The sequence below is a fragment of the Camelus bactrianus genome, chromosome 12, assembly GCF_048773025.1.
Source record: "Camelus bactrianus isolate YW-2024 breed Bactrian camel chromosome 12, ASM4877302v1, whole genome shotgun sequence".
NCBI lineage: Eukaryota > Metazoa > Chordata > Mammalia > Artiodactyla > Camelidae > Camelus > Camelus bactrianus.
In genome coordinates, this window is record NC_133550.1 from 70,540,915 (window position 1) to 70,563,482 (window position 22,568).

General features: G+C 47.2%; 1 protein-coding gene and 1 non-coding gene across 16 annotated transcripts; both read right to left on the reverse strand.

The window, feature by feature from the left end:
• Nucleotides 1-1,366: 1,366 nt before the first annotated feature.
• RABL2B (RAB, member of RAS oncogene family like 2B) lies at nt 1,367-21,239 on the reverse strand. 15 transcript variants are annotated; one of them, XM_074375893.1, is made up of 9 exons: nt 21,125-21,239; nt 17,999-18,161; nt 7,971-8,000; nt 6,744-6,823; nt 5,998-6,077; nt 4,662-4,773; nt 4,220-4,314; nt 3,742-3,825; nt 1,367-3,570 (listed from the first exon to the last, which is right to left on the reverse strand). In XM_074375893.1, the coding sequence occupies exons 2-9, from the start codon at nt 18,103-18,105 to the stop codon at nt 3,490-3,492; spliced, it is 669 nt and encodes a 222-aa protein (XP_074231994.1). In that variant the 5' UTR covers nt 18,106-18,161; nt 21,125-21,239; the 3' UTR covers nt 1,367-3,489. The 15 variants fall into 15 exon arrangements, with proteins under 15 accessions (XP_074231994.1, XP_074231992.1, XP_074231993.1 ...); XM_074375891.1 differs by having other exon boundaries at nt 1,367-3,582; XM_074375892.1 differs by having other exon boundaries at nt 4,220-4,317.
• Nucleotides 10,085-10,157, reverse strand: TRNAA-UGC (transfer RNA alanine (anticodon UGC)). The gene has a single exon. It is a non-coding gene; the product is annotated as a tRNA-Ala (tRNA).
• Nucleotides 21,240-22,568: the final 1,329 nt, after the last annotated feature.

The following is a 22,568-nucleotide window of genomic DNA, read 5'->3' on the forward strand; positions in this document are numbered from 1 at the left end:
GTACCTCTGTTAAAGAAAAAAAAAAAAAAGAATAGTCTCTTTGACAAATAGTGCTGGGACGACTGGATATCTATATGCAAATGTAGGAAGCTGGACCCCAACCTTACACCATATACAAAAATTAACTCAAAATGGATCAGTGACTTACGTATAAAAGCTAAAACCACAAAAGTCTTAGAAAAGTCGTAAGGATAAATCTTCATGATCTTGGATTTGGATCTTGGATTTGGCAATGGATTCTTAGATATGACACAAGAGCACAAGTAACAAAAGAAAAAAAGATAAACTGGATTTTATCAAAATTTGCATTAAAGACATCAAGTAAGTGTAAATACAACCTAGAATGGGAAAAATATTTGTAAATCATAAATGAGGATTTAATATTCAGAATATATAACTCATAACTCAACAACAAAAAGATAACTCAATTAAAAAATATGCAAAGTACTTGCATAGTTATTTCTCCAAATAAATATACAAGTGAAGAGGTGCTCAGCATTAATCATCAGGGAAATGTATCTCAAAACCACAGTGAGGTAGTGCTTTATAACCACTAGGGTGGCTAAATTTGTCTGTAAAAATGGAAAATAACAAGTTAAAGCAAGGATGTGGGGAAATTAGAGCATTTGTACATTACTTGCAGGACTGTAGAATGGTGGTTCCACTTTGGAAAACCGATTGGCAATTCCTCAAAAGTTTAAACATAAAATGATCTTGTAATCCCACTCCTAGAGACACACTGTGCTATAGACTTACCTATGTTGCCCCCAAACTCCTGTTGAAGCCCTAACCCTCATGTGATTGCATTTGGAGACAGGGTTTTAGGAAGTAATTAAATAGGTTAAAAGAGGTCATCAGGGTCAGGCTCTAATTATGATGTCAAGATGGGGGTCATAAGACGTGTGATCTTTTAAGACAAAGAGAAAGCAATCTTGGTCTCTCTGCTCCAATACAAAGAAGAGGTTATATGAGCACAGGAAGGGCAGCTGCCTACAGGCAAAGAGAAGAGGCTTCAGAATGAAACCTACCTTGCCAGCACCTTGATCTGAGATTTCCCAGCCTCCAAGACTGTGAGAAATCAGTATCTGTTGTAAGTTACCCAGTCAGTGGTATTTCGTTACAGCAGGCTGAGCAGAACAAGACACCCCAAATAGCTGAAAACTGGTGCTCATAAAAGCACATCTACAAGCACGTCACAGCACCACTATTCCCAGCAGCCAAACGGTGGAGACAAATATTCATCCGTGGATGCAGGGATAAACAAACACAGTGTACATGCACAACGGAACGCTACTCAGCACAGAAAGAATGAAGTGCGTGACATAGGGATGAATCTTGAAAATGTGCTAAATGAAAGGCAGACACAAAAGGTCGCATATTGTTTTATTCCATTGATATGAAGCGTCCAGAATAGATAAATCCATAGAGACGGATTATAGATTACTGTTTACAAGGGGCAAGGGGAGTGGGTGTTGGAGAGAAACTGCTTCATGAGGGGTTTTACTTAGGAGTGACGGACATGTTTCAGAGGTGACTGCTGCACAACCGCGTAACTGTACTAAATGGCACTGCATTGTGAACTGTAAAATGGTTAATTTTATGTTACGTAAATTTCACCTCAGTGCATTATTAAACAAGATTTGGGTGGTGTTCCTGTATGTCAGGATGAAATGAACTTTAAGAAGCAGGTGGATCTGAGCATGAAAAGGTGGAGGCCGTGGCTGTTGCTGGCACCCTGCCGGAGAACTCACCCCCCAGCTGCTTCAAGTGTCGATGGATAAAACTCATAGGTGCCCTTTCCTCAGAGAATTGCCCTTGCGAAAACGGGAGCCACTTTGCCCATCCCTTCCACCTCCTCCTCCTCACACCTGGCTAACTGGCACGAAAGCCTCCTTGGTCTAAAAGTGGGACCAATTCTGTGGGGCAGTCTGTCTTCCCGAGCTTCCCCAGGAAGTGGGAAGAGAGAGTGACGCTGGCGCCCAGCAGTGACAGAACTGCCCCAATAAGTCATGTGAGTAAGAACTGCCTTCTCAGGGTCTGCTTCTAGGGAACCTGATGCAAAATGATTACATAAAAGCAATACTGATGGTGAATTTTATGGTATTTGAATTGTATCTCAATACAGTCATTATATTTAAAAAATGCTTATTAGGCATTTATAATAACTAAAGGTTTTTGTAGCTGTTGTGGCTGTTGTATTTAAAAGCCCACCTAATCAGGGCAACGCATTCCTGAAATTTCCATGTCAGGTTAAACCTCTGAAGTTAAAATTGTAAGCATCAGTAATTTCAAGGGTAAAAATATGTCTTCTTGACTCCTAAACAAATACCCATTCTTTTAAAAACACTAAATTCCACTGAAATGGTCTCTGTCACAGTCAGTCGAGAGTCAATCTGGTCACCCTCGCATGACAGATCAAGGCAGTCTCCCTTCATGAATGTGGCTGATGATCTGCAAAGTCCTCTTGTGACTTTGTGCTAAAAATTCCACACCCACAGAGCATGCACACTACTCAATGTTTATGTAATTCAACCTTTACTGTAAATAAAAAGTAAAAATAAAAAATAAATAAAGGTAAGGAAAATGATACACAAGATGATCATAAAAACACCCTAGTGAACCACAAGTCCTGTAGAAAACGGAAAAGGCAGCAGGCAGTTCCTGGCAGCCTCTGCCACCCAAGGAGTACAGTGTCACACTAGTCCTCAAAAAAAAAAAAAGCCTCATATGCTGAAATTGGGGTATTAAAGGAAGCTGTCTTAAAGTCAATCTCTTACGATGCAAATGGGTGTGCCCTGAGGTGTGGCTGCATTGACCCTTGAGGTTTACAATAGTGACACTGGTGTGTCACTAAGTGTCGCCAGACCTGTCACCTGCTGTCACCTGATTTTCACAGCAAACTTGGGCCTGTGATCTTGGCCTTGCTGTTCACCAATGTCCCAGCCATACCTAGAAGAGCTCCTGAAAAACGTGTGGAATGAACAGGTTTCTGAACAAAACTATTTCCTTACACTGGTTGGTTTATTTGGAAGATTGAAGAGGAAAATAGTAGTCAGGAATCAGAAACCGTTCCCTTGGGGGAAATGCAATGAACAGGCCGGGGTCAGTTCTGGGAGGAAAAGCACTACCGACGGTCTCCCTTCATTTAAGATACACGCACAGAACATTCCTGACTCTCTGCACTGTCCCAACAGAACCTGGGGGGAGGTTATGATACTGGTCCGTCCTAATTCTGCCTCATGCTGTGCTGTGGGTCTCTTACCTGAGCTGACCCCATCCCTGTGCTTGGCAATGGTGGGGTTCAACTGTGGAAGGGTCAGGTATCAGGGGCCATGGAAGCTGGGGAGGCAAATGGGATGGGTGGTTTGTAGGGGGTGTAACAGGGGATGGCCTGGAGGAGTTTCTCAGTTGAGAGCTGAAAGACTGCTGAAGGGAGGGGTATTCTGAACAAACACCCCCCAGCCATGGAGAGAGCCCTCCTCCTGTGACTCAGGAGGGAGACGGGCTCTCATTGCTGCCATGCTGCTCTTGGTCCGGCACATCTTCCTCCTTCTGCTCCAAGTCAAAGTTCTGTGAACAAGGCTGCAGGTGAGGCCTGGCCTTGCATCTGCCCATCTGCAGCTCTGACACCTCTAGGGGCAGCACCCACATGAGCATGTGTTGTCTGCAAAGCCACTCTGTTGGGTTATGTTCTGCACCCCTCTGAAGAGGAGCCGTTTTCTCTACTTGGGCCTGACCTACCTCAAGTTCCTGCAAGACCTCGTCCATGAAGTCCCGGGAGTTCTGTTTGTAAGACACAGCTAGTCGAATTGCATCATTGAAGAGCTGGAGGTAAGGTGGAGGTGGTGGGAAGGAAAATAGGGGTGTGGATCCCAGTGCCTGGACTCTGCCTGCCCTGTACCCACTGCCCCTATCCCCATCATTAAGTCCACAGGATAGTCTGCCCTAAAATCAGCAAGGTCACCCCTCAACTCACCTTCCCCCATCACCCCTACTGCATGCACGGTCAATGCACAATTTCTTCACCAAGCCCAACCCACCACCTCCTCTACTGGCAATACTCAAAATGCCCCTTCCTGCTGCCACATGGTCACCGTGACCCGCACAACATGCCCGGCCTGTCACCATCCCTGTGGCCAGACCTTTTTATTCCTTCCCTGAAACTTCAGCACCAGGACTTCCCCAGCCTTACCAGCCTGTCCTCACAGTCTACCATTACCTTTACAACGTTGGTACCATCAGCAGCTGAGACGAAGTACAGGGGCAGGGAGAACTTCTTGGCAAAATTGAAGCTTTTTTGGGTCACCTTTATGTCTGCTGCAGAGAGAAGGTAGCACATTGGCCTGTCTACCAAGGGAAAGGGAGAGAATTTTGCAGGGTGGGTCACTGGAGGTCCCCATCTAGGAAGTGGGATGAGCAGGGACAATCAAGGGACATGTCTTAGAAAGAGGTCATTCAGCAGGGATCTGTGTCTCGATCAAAGGGCAGGTTAGCTCAGTTGGATCTTTCCTGGGAAGGGAGTGATGGCAAGCAACCAAGGGCTTTATCTTGGGAAAGAGAATGGATCACTGAAGGTTCATTGCCCCAGGAAATGAAGAGGAAACAAGTGATGGTGGGTCCCCTCATGAATTGCTGGCACCCAGATGCAGGGATGGCCTCACCATCGATTTTATTGGCCACCACAATGCACGGGATCTCTGGCCTGAACTCTCGAAGCTCTGTATACCAGGTGCTCAGGTTCTTGTAGGTGATTTTCCTCTGCACATCAAACACCTGCAATGAGCAGAGGAAGAAGACAGCTCAGGTGCATCAAGGTCTCTGCATACCACCCCCATGTGACAGACACACAAGCTGTGAGCGTGCGTGTGTGCCACAGGCTTGGGAACTCGGAACGCGCACCTGCTCTGGGCTGCAGCCCCTCTGACCACAAAGGCTGTGCCTTGCCCACCCTTCTCAGGGAACTGCTCTAGGATGTTTACATTATCACCTAATCTTACTTACCTATTTTAACTAAATTGTATCATTTTATTCACCAGTAAGTCTGTTACAAATTGTAAGCTTTTTGTTTTTCTCTTACTCTAATCTTATTATTGCTTAAACTTTGTTTAAAAACTCCTTCATAATAATTTTAAATGTTTCTAGAATTTCCTCTTATTTTGGTTTACTTTTAGTTTTAATCTTTAATTTCATATTTTAAACTTTTTAAAAGTAACTTTTGTATTTTACTATTTTGTAGCTTATCACAGTTTTATTAACTTTTTATAATTTATAGTTTTTACCTATTTAAAAATACCAGTAAGAGGCAGGAGCCCTACAACTAGCTCTAAGGGCAGGGAAGCCAGAAAGCCTAACTAAGACGCTTCAAGCTGCTCCAGGGATCCTCAAGCCCCTCACAGGAGCCCCTCACAGGCCAGCTTCCTGCTTCCAAGCCATCCTCCAGAATAGACTCACAGGCCCAAACTGCCCCAGTACAACAGTGGACTGAGACAGACAACCTTGTAACCTGCTGGAGTGGCAGATCTTACTTCTGAACAACCCAGTCTTTCCTGGGAGCAGCCACACCCAGAGCCAGGGGTTTGCCCTGCATGTCGGTGGGCCCCGGGCAGCAGCTGTTCCCTGGGAACCACAGGGCCATTCAGCCCCAGCATCTGCCCTAGAGAACAGTGGCTAAGGGAGGCCTTAGGAGCTTATCTGAGCAGGCAGGCTCCACTGGGTTCTTAGATGTTATGCCCAATGTTGAAGCCCTGAACTTGCTCCTCCCCACTGGAATGGTGGCTCCATACAACTCCCCACCTCCCCACCTCCCCCAGAAGAGCAGCTCACCCTGGCATGTTCTCACTCGGAACCTCTGGGGAGTTCATGCAGCCCAAAGCCTACCCCAACCCTTCCCTTCAGCACCCACCCCAGTGAGAAGGGCTCAGTCCTGCTTGGCCCTCTGTCCCTTTGCCCCTCAGGCCAGACTTGCCCAGAGCCTCTGCCTCTCAGGTGGTTTCATACCATGATGCAGGCGTGGGCCTTGTGGTAGTAGGAAGCGTGCATGCTCTGGAACCGCTCTTGGCCTGCTGTGTCCCAAAAGTCTGCAATATGAACACAGCTCTGACTGCATGATGGGGGCAGGAGGGCAGAGAGCCCCAACACTCTGAACATCTCTGTGTAGCCCTGTGTTCAGAAACACAGGCCCACGTGGGGAGCACAGGGAGGAATGGAGACCACACAGCTCGCATATGTGTCATGCCACGAGAGGTGTGTGTATGCCTGTGTCCATGGAGATGGGTGAGAAGGAGGCACAGGGCCTGGGCTGGGAGGAAGAGGAATACAGACAGAAAGTCCTAAGAGGGAGAAGGTAAGTGCCCTCCTTCCCCCCACCCACAAGATGCAGGACCCTCCAAAGTCAAAACCAGGCCAAATTCCCATGTGTGATGATCACAGATGGTGGATGCAGTCAGGCTGGATGTGTGGCCTGGCCAAGGAGAAGGTTGTGACCCAACTGAAGGTCAAACCCTTTGTGGAAGACAATATTCAGACTGCATCTGTTATGCTTTCACGCTGGCTGAATTAGAGCGCCAGGTCAGAGTGCAGAAGCTGAGCCCCTGCGTGCTGTTCCCCACCCTCCCCTGGCTTTCCACGCTGCACCTACCACCCCTCGTCCACGTCTGAGGCCTCATTTCCCCCTGCTTGACTCTCTCCCCACCCCCTTCTCCTCCCTCTTGAGCGTCGGTGCGGCTCAGCATTGGGCTGCTCACCCACAAGGATAGTCTTGCCGTCTACTGTGGCCGTGTGCTTGTACAGGGTTAGAGCGTATGTGGACAGCTGCTGTGGCTGACTGCACTTAGGTTAAGAAGCAAAGATGAATAAAAAGAGAGGTAAGAAAGGTGCTGAGTTGGGGGGAGCGAGTTGTTGGTGTGATGGAACAGGCCCTCTTTCTTCTTTTTTATGAAGGGTTATTTACACTTAAAACTGAATAAATATGGCAGACAAAGGATCAGCTTCAAACACACCCAATACAAGCACCATGGAAAGGTGAGGGGCGGGAGAGGCTGGGATTGCATCCTGGCCATTCAAGTCCAAGGGAAAACATGGGATGGAATTTTACAGGCATCACGTAGTTGGCAAACGCAACTGTGGATGCCCCAGCTCCTTATGATGGGGCCCGTGCAGGCCAGAGAGGAAACCCAGCCGCAGGAAGCAACATGACAGTTCCAGGGAGAAAAGCCTCCATAAGCCAGACAGCTGACAAGCGTTTACACACTGGAGTTTGCCTGCGTATGAAACGCTAACAACAACACTTTCTGAAGCTGCAAGATGCTGCATGGTTTAATCATCAGAGCTGGGATGACGCAGGTGGGTGGGTGCAAAGGAGAGCCTGGCAGAAGGTGAAGGAAGATGTATTTAGACTCTGCTTTGGGGGTTTGGGGCTCAGGGCAGGGAGCAGGAGGCTCCAGGGCTCTTCTCACCCATGGTTCTCAGTGGGTTCACTTGGGAAGCTTTTAAAAACCACCCCAGTTGCCAGGGAAGGTCTCATTCCAAACCTGCACACATGACAATTCATGGAAAGAGGGTGGGGCTGGCAGTTCCTATTTTACAAAGTTGATTCACACCAGAGACTTTCTAAGTATTAGAGAGCCCAAGCTTTGAAATCAGAGAAGTTAGGGTTAGGGACTTGTCCAAAGCCAGAGCTGCTAAGAAGGAAGTGGTGGGGTTTGAGTTGAGGCATTTGACTAGGTGCTATCAGCCACTCTCCTGCCTTCCTAATGTAAAGCAAATCCAAATGTAAGTTTCAAAATATTCAGCATCAATTACGTGTGATGCCATGTGGGTCAGCTGGTGAGAAACCAGTATGAATGAAGGCATTCACTCACTTATCCCTCCTCCCTGGTCCCCTGGAGCAAAGAGGTGAGCAGTGGGGGTGAGCTGACATGAGGGTGGGAAGGGCCACAGGAACAAGGAGCATTTCAAACCTTGAAGGATACAATCCATCCATGAGAAATCTCTCCATAAGTCTGTAAGGAGAACGTGCAAGGTGGTCAGGTGCATCCCCCAACGCTCCTTGTCCCTCTGCACCACCCAACAGATGAAACTTGAAAGCCAGCTGTGGCTTCGTCCCTCCCACTCCTTTCACAGCTACACAGCTCCCTTTCAAGGACAATGCCCAAGGACCACCACCCACCCTCTTCCTGACTCTCTTTAGGTTCCTGACTCCCCTTAGGTTCCTGACTCCCTTCAGCTGCAACACTGACCCAGCACCTACAGACACTTTCCCTGCAGGTAGGGACCTCAGCTTACTCCTTTTAGGGAGTAAACAAACTATGGTACCTCTATACCATGAACCACTCAGCAATCAAAAGGAACAAACTATGATATACCCAACAATTTGCATGGATCTTAAGGGTGTTAACGCTCAGTGAAAAAGGTCACATGCTGTAGAACACCGCCAAGATGACCCAATTATGGAGATGGAGCGTATGAGCGGTGCAGGGGTCAGGCATGGTAGGGGTGAAGTGGAGTGGGTGTGACTCTAAATGGGTGGCATGACCAAGACCTCTGCAGTGACGGAACAGTTGTGTATCTTGCTTCCAGTGATGCTTATACAACCTACACGCATGACAAAATGACACAGCATCATACACATGCATTGAACTAATGCCAGTTTCCTGACTTTGACATTGTACTGCAGTTATGTCAGGTGTAACCTTTGGGGAAACTGGGTGGAGGGCACACAGGTACTCTCTGTGCTCTCTTTTCAACTTCCTGTAAATACGTTATTTCAAAATGAGAAGAAAAAAAAAACACATACTAGGAGAAGATATGTGCAATACCAGTTATGGACAAAGAGTTAACACACAGAAATTATGAACAGCTCTGATACATGAATAACAACCTGTGTACTAAGAATATGAACAGGCAATTCATGGATGAATGGCTAACAAACATATGAAAAGATGCTTAATATGTTCATTTAATGATTTTAATGTAAATTAATTATTTTAATGCAAATTAAAATAAAATGAAGTAGCACACACATCCTTCAGATTAGCAAAATTGAAAAAGTCATATGACACCAGATGTTGGAGATTTTGTGGAGCAACAGAAACTCTTGTACTGTCCTGGTAGGAGTGCAAATGTGATATAACTATTTTGAAGAGTAATTGGATTATCTCAGACTTTGAGTTAATCCTAAAACTTGGCAATTTCACCCCAAATCTAACAGGATGTGTGCCCAGGATAAGAAGAACAAAAATATTCACCGCAGTATTGTGTCTAATATAAAAATGATAATTTCATAAATGTTCTTCAATAGAAGAATGGACAAATACATTTAGTACAAATTTTTTTTTAATTTACTGAGTGATTGTCATTTGCCAGATACTGCGCTAAGCACCATGAGATAACACTGAACAAAACAGATGAAAATCCGTGTCTTCATTCAGTTTCCACTCTAGTGAGTGAAGATAGACAAACATGCTCTTAAAATATACACCGCCACATGTATGGTCACTGGATTTGGAACAAAAGCATTACTGCAATTCAGCGAGGTAAAGGATTGTTTTATAAATTAATGTTGTGGAAACAACTGGATATCTGTGTAGGGAAAAATGAACCTTGAGGACATTACACAAAACGGTGGAGTAGGAAGTTCTAAGGATCACTCCCTTAACTGAAACAATGAGTAAACTAGATAAAACTATCAGAATCAACTATTTCAGGCCTCTAGAGCCTGACCGCACACAACCAGGAGAGTGCTGGATGAAAGGGGAGGGCTGACCCAGTGCAGAACAACGTGCGCGTGCACCAGCACCACCGCCTGCTCCTCAGCCCACGGCAGCTGTATGGTGCCCTGTTTCCAGGCGTCTGGCTGAGCAGCAGAGATACTGTCCTTGAAAAGTCAGGCCTGCATGTTTTGATCAGTTGGGTAGATCCCTGAGGAACAGGCCTCAGCTCTCTCAGGCTTCAGAGGCTTCCCCTGATGGCATCTATTGGGAATTTATAGGGATAGGAATACCTCTTTTTTTTTCTTTCCCTTCTTTGGAGCCGAACACTTAAAAAAATTGGAGGGGGGATTAGATTTTTATTTATTTATTTATAATAGAGGTACTGGGGGTTGAACCCAGGACCTTGTGCATGCAAAGCACGTGCTCTACCACTGAGCTATACCCTCCCCCCTGGAGCTGAACATTAAAGGAAATCTTTGTCAGATCACTGTCTGACCACAGATAATGGAACAGAAATGTCAGTGACCACACACAACAAGGAATACACACTTTGCAAAAATAGTTAGAAAGAGTTACAAATGGACACTCCAGCACTGGACAAGCTGAAATTAGCCACCCCGGAGGAGTGGGAATGTCTGAATTCCAAAGTGATCACGTTAAAATACTCAGAATTCTAATTCTCAACCAGAAAATTACATAGCATACGAAGAAACAGGAAGGTATAGCCCATTCACATGATAAAAAGCAGCTGACAGAAACAATCAATGAAGAAACCCATATCTTGGAATTACTAGTCACAGACATCAAATTAATTATCTTAAATATGCTCAAAAAGCTAAAGGAAATCATGGACAAAGACCTAAAGGAATTCAGAAACAATATGTAAACAGAATGAGAGTGTTAATAAAAGATAGAAATTATGAAAAGAAACCAAACAGATATTCTAGAGCTGAAAAGTACAATACTTTAAATAAAAAACTCACTAGAGAGTCAACAAAATATTTGAGCAGGAAGAGGAAAGGATCAGTAAACTTGAAGATAAGGCAGCAGAAATTATCCGGTCTGAGAAGGAGAGAAAAATGAGTAAGAACGACCAGTGCCTAAGGAGCCTGTGAGACAACATAAATCTCATCAGACATAGCACTGAGATCAGAGGGCAGTAGAATGACATATTTAAAGACCTGGAAATAAAACCTGTCAACAAAGAATTCTATGTTCAGCAAACTATCCTTCAAGAATGAAGGAGAAAGTAAGACATTCCCAGATACGCACGAGCTGATGTAGACCTACCAGAAGATCTTTCCTGTAAGAAATGGTAACGCGAGTCCTTTAGGTTGAAATGAAGGGACACGAGACAGTAACTTGAAGCCGGATGAAGACATAAAGATCTTCAGCAAAGGTAGGTACACAGGTAAACACAAAAAACCAGTATTCTTGTACTTTTGGTTTGTAACTCCTCTTTTTTGCTATATGACTTAAAAGACAAATATGTAAAACTACAATGATAAATCTATGTTAATGAGCACTGAATGTATAAAGATGTAACTTGTGACAAGATAATATAAAGGGGAGGGACACAGGGACACGGGAGCAGAGCGTTTGTATACTACAATAACTGTATCTGTATCCAAATACGTTGCTATAAATTTTAGATGAAATGCACAAATTCCTAGAAACATAAAACGACCAAGCAAATTTAAGACAAAACAGAAAATCTGAGTAGACCTATACCAAGTAAGGAGATTATATCAGTATTCAAAAACCTCCAATAAGGAAAAGCCTGGGACTGGATATTTTCACTGGTGAATTCTATCAACCATTTAATGAACACCAATCCTTCTTAAACTCTTCCCAAAAACTGAAGAGGAGGGAACACTTCATAATTCTTTTTATGAGGGCAGCATTACCCTGATTCCAAAGCCAGACAATGACAGTACTAGAAAAGAAAACTACAGGCCAATATCCCTTAACCCTTATGGATTTAGTTGTAAAAATCCTCAAAATACCCACTAGCAAACTAAATCATATTAAGAGGATTATTATACATCATGACCAAGGGAGATCTATTCTCAGAATATGAGTGGTTCAACTTCAGAACACTAATCAAACATATCATATGAACAGAATGAAGGAAAAATCCTACATATTCGTCTCAGTTAAGGCAGAAAAAGCATTTCACAAAAACCAACACCACTGCATGACAAAAACACTCAATAAATTAGGAACAGAAAGTAATTACTTCAATAAGATAAAGGCCATATATGAAAAACCCAGTTAACATCATACTCAATTGTGAAAGAATGAACGCTTTCACAGAAATACAAGAAGGCTGCCTGCTTTCACCACTTCCACTCAACACTGTACTGGAAGTTCTAGCCAGAGCACTGTGATGATGACACAGTTATTCTGAGTTGCTGCCTAGGCATTTTACAGTTTGACAACCCTGCTCACACCTGGAGTCTGGACCTTTAGATAAGGTCCAGACTAAGTTTAGGATTCCCACAAGTTCCTGCCTTGCTTTTCCCAGGGCACCTTTAAAAATAAACATGTAGAGTTGAGGCCAAGAAAAGTTAGCGACCTCTGCCCCAACTACCTTGTAAGTAACAGGTGCTTACTACCCTGCTCTCAAATCTCTTGCTCATTCGAGACCTGGGACAGAAGACTGCCCTTCTCCTGACTCACTGCCCACCTGTTTATGGGATCTGTAAGTAATAAATCTTGTGACTTTACTTCCTTTGCATGGGTGTACTGAAACTGTGCCTTCAATTGAAACAATCCCAGGGTTTTCCCAAGGTGGGAGCTCAGATGCTGAGGGAGCTACCTGTTATCCCTGTGTGGGTGGCTTGTGCCTCCTCATTCAGTAGTCATAATCTGCATATTCTTAACTGAATACACCACCTATTGGAGGCTCCCAACACAAGCACCTAGACAAGAAAAGGAAATAAAAGGCATCCAAATTGGAAAGGTGAAAGTAAACTTATACCTGTTCCAAGATAGCAGGGTCTTATATGTAGAAGACTCTAAAGAATCCACAAAAAACTATTAGTGCAATAAACAAATTCAGCAGAGTTGCGGGATATAAAAGATACACAAACAAATCAATTGTATTTCTATACACTAGCAGTGAACAATATGAAAAGGAAATCTAGTCAAGGAGACGTAAGACTTACATACTAAAACCACAAAACACTGCTGAAAGAAATTAAAGGAAGACATAAATAAATGGAAAGACATCAGTGTTCACGGATTTGAAGACTTAATGTTGTTCAGTAGATAACACTACCCAAAGCAAACTACTGATTCAATGCACTCCCTATCAAAATCCCAATGACAGTATTTGCAGAACTAAAAAAATACACCCCCAAATTCATGTGGAATCTAAAGGTATCACAAGTAGCCAAAACAATACTGTGAAGGAATAACAAAGTTGAGAGACTCATAATTCCTCAAGTACAAAACTTAATACAAAGCTACAATAATGAAAACTGTGCAGTACTGGCATAAATATGGACGTATAGACGAACTGAGAACCCATAAATAAACTCTCACATATATGGTCAATTGATCTTTGAATTGGTGCCAAGACCATTCAGTGGGAAAAGAACAGTCTCTTAAACAAATGTTGCTGGGAAAACTGGATATCCATATGCCAAAGAATAAAGATGAACCCTACCTCACATCATAGAGAAAAGTTAACTCAAAATGGATCCAAGGCCTAAACTTTGAGCTAAAACTATAAAACTGTTAGAAGAAAACATACGAGCAAATGTTCACGGCCTTAGATTTGGCAGTGTTTTCTTAAATACCACCAAAAGCATAGGCAATAAAGGGGAAAAACAGATAAACTGGACTTCACCCAAATCAACAACTTGTACAAGAAAGGACACTACCAAGAGAGCACAAAGATAACCCACAAAATAGAATAAAATATTTACAAATCATATATCTGATAAAAGTTTAATACGCATTAAATATAAAGAACTCCTATAACACAAGAACAAAAACCCAATAAAGAAGGGAGTCAAAAGGTACAAACTTCCAGTTATGAGTAAGTTCTGAAAATGCAATGTACAGCATGGTGACTTTAGTTAACAATATTATATTATATACTTGAAAGTTGCTAAACCATTAAATTTTCAGTGTTCTCACCACACACCTAAAAGGGTAACTGTGTGAAGTGATAAATGTGTTAACTAAACTTATAGTGGTAATCATTTCACAATATATACATGTATCACATCACCATGTTGTGCACCTTAACAATGTTATATATTACATCTCAAGAAAGCTTGACACAACTTTTTATTTAAAAAAATTTGAAACATTGATTTGATTAACATTAAGTGCTTCTGTTCATCAGAATACATCAATAGAGTGAAAAGCCAAATAAAGGTCCAGAATGTATGAAGATACTCCTTCGAGTCAATAATAAAAAGACAAACAATCCAATAAAAATGGGCAACAGACCTAAACAGGCATTTTACAAGAGGGAATCCAAATAGCCAACAAGCACCAATAAGTGAAAACGTACTCAACATAATTAGCCACCAGTGAAATGTAAAATTAAAAGTCACTACAGAAACCCTTAAACATAATATTTATCTATATAGATGAATGATTAAATTGATGATTGTGTTGGTTCAATGTTTTATTACTTTACTACTTTCTTCCCTGCTTGATCCATTGATTACTGAGAGGAGTGTCTATTCTGATTCAGTTAAGCTATTAGTCAGGGGGGAGGATATACCTCAAGTGGTAGAGTGGCATGCTTAGCATGCACAAGGTCCTAGGTTCAATCACCAGTACCTCCTCTAAAAACTAACTAAATAAGTAAACCTAATTATCACCCCTCCCCAGCGAAAAAACAAACAAATAAAATGCTTAGGGAAAAAAAAAGATATTAGTCAGACTTGGTCACTCCTTCGAACCATCCAATGGTTTCCCATTTCCTTCAGATCAAAGCCTTCTGAGCCCTCTAGCCCTACCACTGACTCTACTGCTTCCCCTCTTCTCTTCTCTCCCATTCTATTCTCCTTCTGTTGCTCCGTCTCGGCCACTAGCCATTTACTCTTCTTGAAATGCTCCTTCCCAGGATAACTGCAAGGCCTCCTCCCTTGCCTTCTTCAAGTCTTTGCTTAAATATCACCTTTACAAATAGGCCTGCGCTAACCACTCTACAGTATAACTGCACTTTTTCCCCATATATGTTTAAGGGTCACGTCTTATCTGTCTGTCTGACAACTTAATACACTCTAGCCATGATTTTACATGTCTGAGATTTAAACTGTAGCTTCTATTGTAAAGGGCGGTAGAATTCATTCATAACTAAAAACTGAAAAGAAATACCATCCATATTATAAAAAGAAAATACACCACCTTTTTAGATGGAAGTAGAAAATCACACAATGAAACTGCTATAGCCACAGAGGTTAAGAGGGCAATGAAAAAGACCTGCGCTTGCAACACTGTCTTAAGAAATCATACGCTCAGAAAAAGGAAGAGCAGAGATTGAGAAACATGTCTCATCAGAGCAGGAGCAGCAAACGAGTGAAAACAAAGGCAGAGAGGGGTTTTCTTAAGGAAAAGCTGGCCTCTGGAAGACAGGACTGAAGAGAGACAAACGAACCCCGGAGGCTCATTCTTTCTCAACTTTCAGGAGGTGAGCAGAAAGCCAGCTTTGCAGGCCTGAATTCAAAAGCAGAGTAGGTGTACCCCCTGGAAGCCCCAGAAAGCTCCAGCTGCTACAGGGTCACAAAGAAGGGTCCCTACCCTTCCTTCCCCAAGTATTTAGAGGATTACGGCACCACATCCCTCTCTGGAGGCCCCTCCTGTGAGGCGTCCAGAGCACCTGCTCCTGCCCTAGGGGACAGCAAGAACCTGGGACACGGGGAGTGCTGTGTATTTTCTGCTCATAAAACTTCCCCTAGTTGACTTGTTTTTACTTACACTACGTGGCCTTAGCAGGGTGTGTGCCTTTGCCCTCTTTGCACAATGATGGACAGTTATGAAGGGGAAAATGAGATCGTAAAGGCCAAGATAGACAGCTATCAAAGAAAAAGGGCAAAGCATCTGAATCCAATTACCCTTAAAGGGGACTAGAGAAGGCCTTATCTTGTTATCAAGCAGAAAGAACACCTGGGGTCCAAAGAAATCTGTAAGGAGGAGGAAGGTAAAGCCTGGAAGAGCCCGGAGCGGCTCCCCAGGGGGAAGATGGCTTCTGGAGCTGCAGAGAGAGAAGCCACAGTAAGAGCACGGTTACCTCTCAGAACTGGGCCAGCAATACTCAGTGGTGCAGAAAACGGGAAGAAGCAGCATGGCATACTGGCTACGTCTCCAGGTGGCCTGGCTGTACGTGGGAACAGAGTGAGGGGCTCTCAACTATCACCTAGAACAGGGTCTGACCCTGGGAGCGCTCGTGCTTGTTGAGTGAACGTCTATTAAAGGGATCCAGGCAGGATGACCGGATCATAAGCTCACCAGGTCACATGTTGGGGGGGGGGGAGGACATCTGGCAGCTGTAGAGGCGGCACATGCAGGAATGGAGGAAAAGCCCCCTCAGGAGGTCTGAGGGCACTGCTCGCAAGCATGGAGCGGCTGCATCACTAAAACCCATAGTCGATGGAGGCTTGAGGAGCCAGAAACACAGGCCCAAAGAAGAAATGGACACAGGAAGCATGAATGTGCTGCTTGAGAATGAAAGGCACCCCCCACCTATTCCAAGAAGGCCTGGTGATTGGGGCTGCCACTACTACAAATTTCTAAATTGTGCAAGGCAGCAGCATTGCCTCCAAACCACTATCCAGAGCTGAGGCTGGGCAGATGCCCTCCAGGTGTGATGAATACAGGTGCTGGTAACTTCTCAATAGTTTTCTCCCAAATGAGTTTGGATTCACAAGTTGGAGATACTGAAAACTGGCACAGGATTCTTAAGTTCCAGTGAAGCTGAACCAAGATTTTCTCACTTGCCCACCTTCCCTCAGATACACTGTGTTTTCATTATGGTCTTTGCTTCTGGGACAGGTCCTTGCCTGAGATACTGTTAGGTGCCGGGGACTGGCTTCTTTTCTAAATGTTGTGATTATAGAGGCCAATGCTGTGGTAACTTTTGAGGTCCTGTTGACTGCTTGGATTCTTATTTTTTGTTGCTGTTTTAAGTGAGGCTTATAAGAGACTGGCGTTGAATTTGGGGGCTGGGTGGCTCTGGGGCAGCAGGCCAGCCACATTCTGCAGCACCTTTATTGCTCTCCGCCTGCCTGCCATTCCCTTCTCTGTTGGTTCTAAACTTGGGTGGGGACAAAGAGTGTTATTTACTGTATAATCTCCCCAGATGAAAACACTCGACCTCACGTGTACTCTGTAGGCATGTTGCTGAGGATGGTCAAAGCAACTATAAAATACTCAACTAGAGCTGCAGTGTGCGCACACAGGGTGGGGCAGAGAGAGTGAAGGTGAGTTCATGAAGATGGCCTAAAAACCAACAAAGCCCCTAGAGAATTTTCACAGCTACCTGAGTCTAAGGATATGTTAATAAAAGAAAAAAGTAGAAAACAAGGTGGAACTGGGGCACCTGGGAGATAAGACTAAACCAGGCATCAGGTCAGCATAACCCCATCCTGAAAAGGCAGAAATGGATGTGTGCCCCCAGTAGTCCAACACAGTGAGAAACAGGATCACACCTTGTGGAGACCAGCAGCCAGCACTGCAGAACCTCCCTTCAAGTCTCTAGGGGGGAGTTCCACACCTGTGCACATAAGCACTGATGTCAATTAAAAGAATGAGCCATGCTTTAAGCTAATTAGCCATCATTTCTATCCAGTCTTCCCAGTTCAGTGAGTTCTGTCAACAAAGCATCTTCAGCACTTTCTTCAACCTGTTACTGCCTGTGCTGGTCATACTTCTCACTTGTTTCTCTGCATTCCCACTGTCCCCACTTTGCAATCTCTTAGCCCACACACCACACACAGGAATACCCCAGCTCTCACCTCCTCACCAGGACTGCTTCAGTAGTCTCTAAAGTGACCTGTCCCACACCTTCTGCCAGGACTCATGGAAAAAGCTCAATTTCCTCAGTCCTATCACTTGTCTCCCCCTACCCCCACCCCTGCCACTCACACACACAGAGCTGCTGTGTGATGCCCCCTTGTTTCCCCCATGCAGACCTGGGCTCCAGCCAAGACTACTCTTTCACCACTCCCATAGAAGCCATGCTCCTCTGTGCCTCTGGAGGATTTTTCTAATAATCCAGACCTACTCTGAGCCTGGCTTTTCTTCCTGATCTCCCAACATACTTGGACTTGCCCACAGCGCTGTCCCCCAGGCAGATGATTTTCACATTGTCATCAGCATCGTATTTCTCCTGGTCCAGCTCATAGGGTTTGGCTTTGTCCCCGGCCATTGGGTCCTGGCTGTAGAAAGGGGATCAGCTCACGGGAGGGGGGGTCTTGTCACTGTCTGGGAAGATCAAGAAGAGGCTGTTGTTAAAGAGATGAGAAGTCTCCTCAACTGAATCTACTTCCTTTTCCTGGACAGAGGAGACAATGAGCTGATGAGAGGGGCCCAAGGACACACTTATACCCTTCACTATTCACCACCAAGCTGGCTAGCACTTGCTGAACCATGGGGCTGTGATCTTGTCTCCACCAAGACCTTCATAGGATGCTTTACGCCATGTCATCTCTTTACTGCAGCTATGCTCAGGACCACAACTCACAGCCCCACCTGGAGACACAGTATTCTAAAGCCATGTTGAAGCTTTACAAGTTTTATACACATACGTTTTCTCATTTGTGAAACAGGGACAAAAACCAGTGCCCAACACATGACTGATGTGAGACATTGTCTGACAAAGAGACAGGGCTCTGTAAGCCTGAATTCTCATTACTGAATGACAGATCACACAGCCAAAGATGCCTAACCTGTGTTCCTGATCTTCTACTTCATGCCTCTAATCTCCACTTCATTTTCCATCCTACTTCAATCAGTAGCTGCCTTTTTCTCTCTAAACCCAGGCATTCCCCAGACCCTCTTCTCTGGGGTTATTTCAACCTCTACTAGTTTCAAGAATCTCCTAAATGCTGATGATGCCAAATCTGTATCTCCACCTAGATCGCCTTCCTCAGTGCCAGACTCAGGTATGCAACTGCCTAGCAGATTCTGACTAGCACACTATTCTACACAGGCCTAAACAACATGTGAAAACACAAAACTGAAGCCCTGCCCACCCCAAAGTCACTCCTCACATTCCTCGTCTGTACAAGACATCATTAGCCACCCAATGCCAACATCTAGGCGTAACATAATCTCTAGCTCTATTCCACTATCCTCAGGCACAAATGTAACTTTACAAACACTACTGAGAATATGCCACAGTCCACACTCCAAGCTAACTAGGCACAGAACCGATGCAATGACAAGGCAGCAGCAGTACCGCACTTACTGAGCACCCACCACAGGCAGAGCTTGCACCCGGCTCATAGGATCCCAGACACGACGGCAGAGTCTACTGTGGCAAGAGCTATGACTGATGTGTCCACAAGGGTGGAAAATACCAACAGGACCCCCGAATTTCCCTGACTGCAATGCTACTGCCTCTGCTCAGGTAGGGACTCAGCCTCGTTTACCGAGATACCCTCAGCCTCAAAACCAGTGACTGCGGAGCAGTGACTGGGAAGTGGCAGATGCCTGGTTAGCATAGTGAGGGGCTGCCCCTTCCACCTCCACCCTGCAGCTGGAGCGACCGTTCGAAAGCCAAACGCAGCCAAATCCATTCTCGAAAACTTCCAATGGCTGTCGAGGTCCTCGCGACTCAGTGGGCAAGCTCTTTTCCACTTAAGTAGTTTCGGGCACCGAACAGGTCTGGGAACACCTCACCTCCGCGGCCAGCCTAGGCTGCCCTCGCCCCCGCACCGCCGCGCGAGCCTACCGTCCCGTTCTCCGCCCCCCGAGGCTTTGGAGGGCGGGTCCCACGTGCGAGACTGACGTCTCCCACACGCCTTCTCGGGCGCTCCCGGGAAGGAGGCTGGAGACCACGGGAGCCGCAGGTCGGCCTGCCCACGGCCAGCCAACCCCGGATCCCGCGCCCCGCGAGGACCCCGCGAATCAAGCGGGGTACCGCCGCGCCTCACTCGGTTCCAGCTCTGCCAGCGTTCTCGCAGCTGCTACGCAACCGCGCAAGGACCCCGGGAGGGCTGCCCGGCCCAAGGCCTGAAGGACCCCGCCGGGCGCTGCCTGGCTAGCGCGGTGCCAGGCGAGAGTGGCGCCTGCGGGTGAGCATCGGGATCCGGCTGGCCTGGGGCTGCCAACAGCCGGGAGTCTGCGGCGGCCTTGGGCCCGGGGACTCAGCCGGGGTTCAAGCGGCCGTCGGCCCCGGGCGTGGCTGGGCAGCGGGGGTCTGGGGAAGCGGCCTGGGGCCTCCCGTGCGCGGGTGCTGGGGGGCAGGCGTGGGGCCGAGCCTCAGGAGTGAGGAGTCCGCACGTGTCGGTGCCCACGTGCGGGGGTTCTTTGGGGTGATGGAGGGGCGGGGCCTCGTGTGTGGGAGGCATATGACCAAGCGACTTCTAAAGTTTGTAATTCTGCAGTGGGCGATTTGAACATTTTTTTTTTTTTTAATAACTCGTTTGTTGTTATCCAAGAATGGAGCCAGCCGGGAGTGGGCCAGATTTGTCAGGGAACTTAGTCTCCCTTCCACGCAGGCCAGCAGGGGAACGCTGGCTCCGGGGCATTCACTGACTTATTCAGGAAGGACTTGAGAGGGCAGCCGTGGGCTGTGGAGAACAAAACAGAGCTGCCTTCTTGGAGCTGACCTTCCGGTGGGACAGACACGTGTAAATCAAATAGTTGTACCAACACAATTACAAGCATGTCCTCCGAAGAAAACGCGCAAGGAGCAGGGAGAGCGTGTGACAGGGGAAGAGGGCTGAGCTCCCGTGAGCGGCGCTAACCAAGGGAACGCCGCGGCACTCCCGGGCCCCGCTTCGCGAGAGCCTCCTAACGCTCCCGCGGCTCCCCGAGCGCGCAGCGGGGGCCAGAGGACAGCCAGGCTCCACCCCGCCCAAACCCGCCCCAAAGACCCGGCCGCAGCGTAAGGACAGGACAGGAGACCTCGGGCAGCACCTTCCTCCCCGACTCCCACAGGCTTCGTGGGAAGGGGCACAGGCGACAGCGGACGTGTCACTGCCCCGTAAGCTGACCCGGCAGGGCTCCTACCTCTGCGCGGGGACACCGGAGCCTGTGAGCGGACGCTTCTCCGGGGCAGCCCCGGGCCCTCTCGCAGGCCCCCCAGCCCCGGGGTCCCGGGGAGGAAGGAGGGGCCGGCGCCTGAGGAAAGAGGGTTAGCTCGACCCCCCACCCCACCTCGGGAACACGCCTGCCGCGTCTGCCCACGCGACTGTGAGTTCACACAGACGCGCACTCACCGCGGACCGCGGACTTCCGCAGAGTTTCCAGCAGCAGCTCCCGCGGCCTCTCCCGCCTCTCCCGCGGGAGGGGCCGGCGCTTCTCCGGGATCGGAGGCCACGCCCACTCCTGAGGGGGCGGGGGAGGGGAAGGGAGTGGGAGGAGCGCCTCCCAGAACTGACCTGCCCCAACCCCAGAAATGGCTGCAACCCTCTAGCTCCAGAGGGGACCCTACTGTGGGGACAGCACTGCCCCGTTGGGGGCCACGCAGCCTCACAGCCAACAGTCTGAAGGGACCTGACCCTCACAGAGAACGTGAGAGTATCCAGACTGTGACCATGGCATCTAGTGGTCAGAGGTGAGGACACAGGTTGTCCTGGGTGTCACCACGGGGCCCAGGGGTCAGAGGATGAGGACATCCTGGATGTGACCACAGGGCCAAGGATCGGAGGACAGGGGTGTGAGGATGACCTGACTGCCTGACTGGGCTCTGGTCACTGTCCATCACTGCAGTCACTGGACCCCAGTGCCAGAGCATCATCCCTGAGATGTCTATGCCTGTGATTTCTGAGCATGTTGGTCAACAAACGACCAGGTCCTCCACTGAAGTGCTGGCCCTTCTACCCTGAGTGGCCCTTGCCAGGCCCCAACCAGAGTGTGTGGTCTCAGGGGCTACAAGTGGATCCCCAGGGCACATCCACACCTGGGCCCTGAGGTGACCACAGCCCAGGAGGGTGGGTTCCTCACATGTGTCATCCTTTCAGGGAGTGTCTTGCACATCTGCACCCCTCATGCTGGCTGGAGGCCAATGGAACAGAGTGGACAAACGCTGGGGTGGCTCAGAAGGCTGACTGGGGTGAATTCTCTGGGGGGCCTCTCTCTCACTCTTGACTGTACCCTTGTCCCTCAGTCACCGCTGCACATGGACTTGGGGCTGCTGTCCTCTTATGGGGATGTCCACTCAGCTGCCCAACAGCATCCATCTGACTCCTCTTTCCCTCCCTCCCTCCACCTCCTACCCTTCATATTTCCTGCTCCGCCCCTGCTCTCCCTCCCCTGGCCCCAAGCTCTCCTCTCTGCACCCTCCACAGCCCAGGGCCCCAGGTGGAGCCTGTAAAAGGGGGCCTTGGCTTCCTCCTCCCCTGCTCCCCACACTGCCTGAAGACTAAACCCTCACTCCTGGCCAATGCTCACCTTCCCCCAGGTGAGGTTTCCTCCTGCCTTCACCCTCCTGCCTTCAGGGGGCAGAATCATGGCCCAAAGTTGTCAAATCCTGGAGCCTGGGACTTCATCAGGCTCCCTGAAAGAGGGGAATTAGGTTGCAGAACAGCTGAGTGTGGAGCAGGGGGAGTTTCCTCATCACCCAGGCGGGTGGTGCAATCACAGGGCTGTAAATGTGGATGAGGGGCAGGATGGGTGTCAGTGACTCTGTGGGAAGGACTCCCTCACCATTGCTGGCTTTGC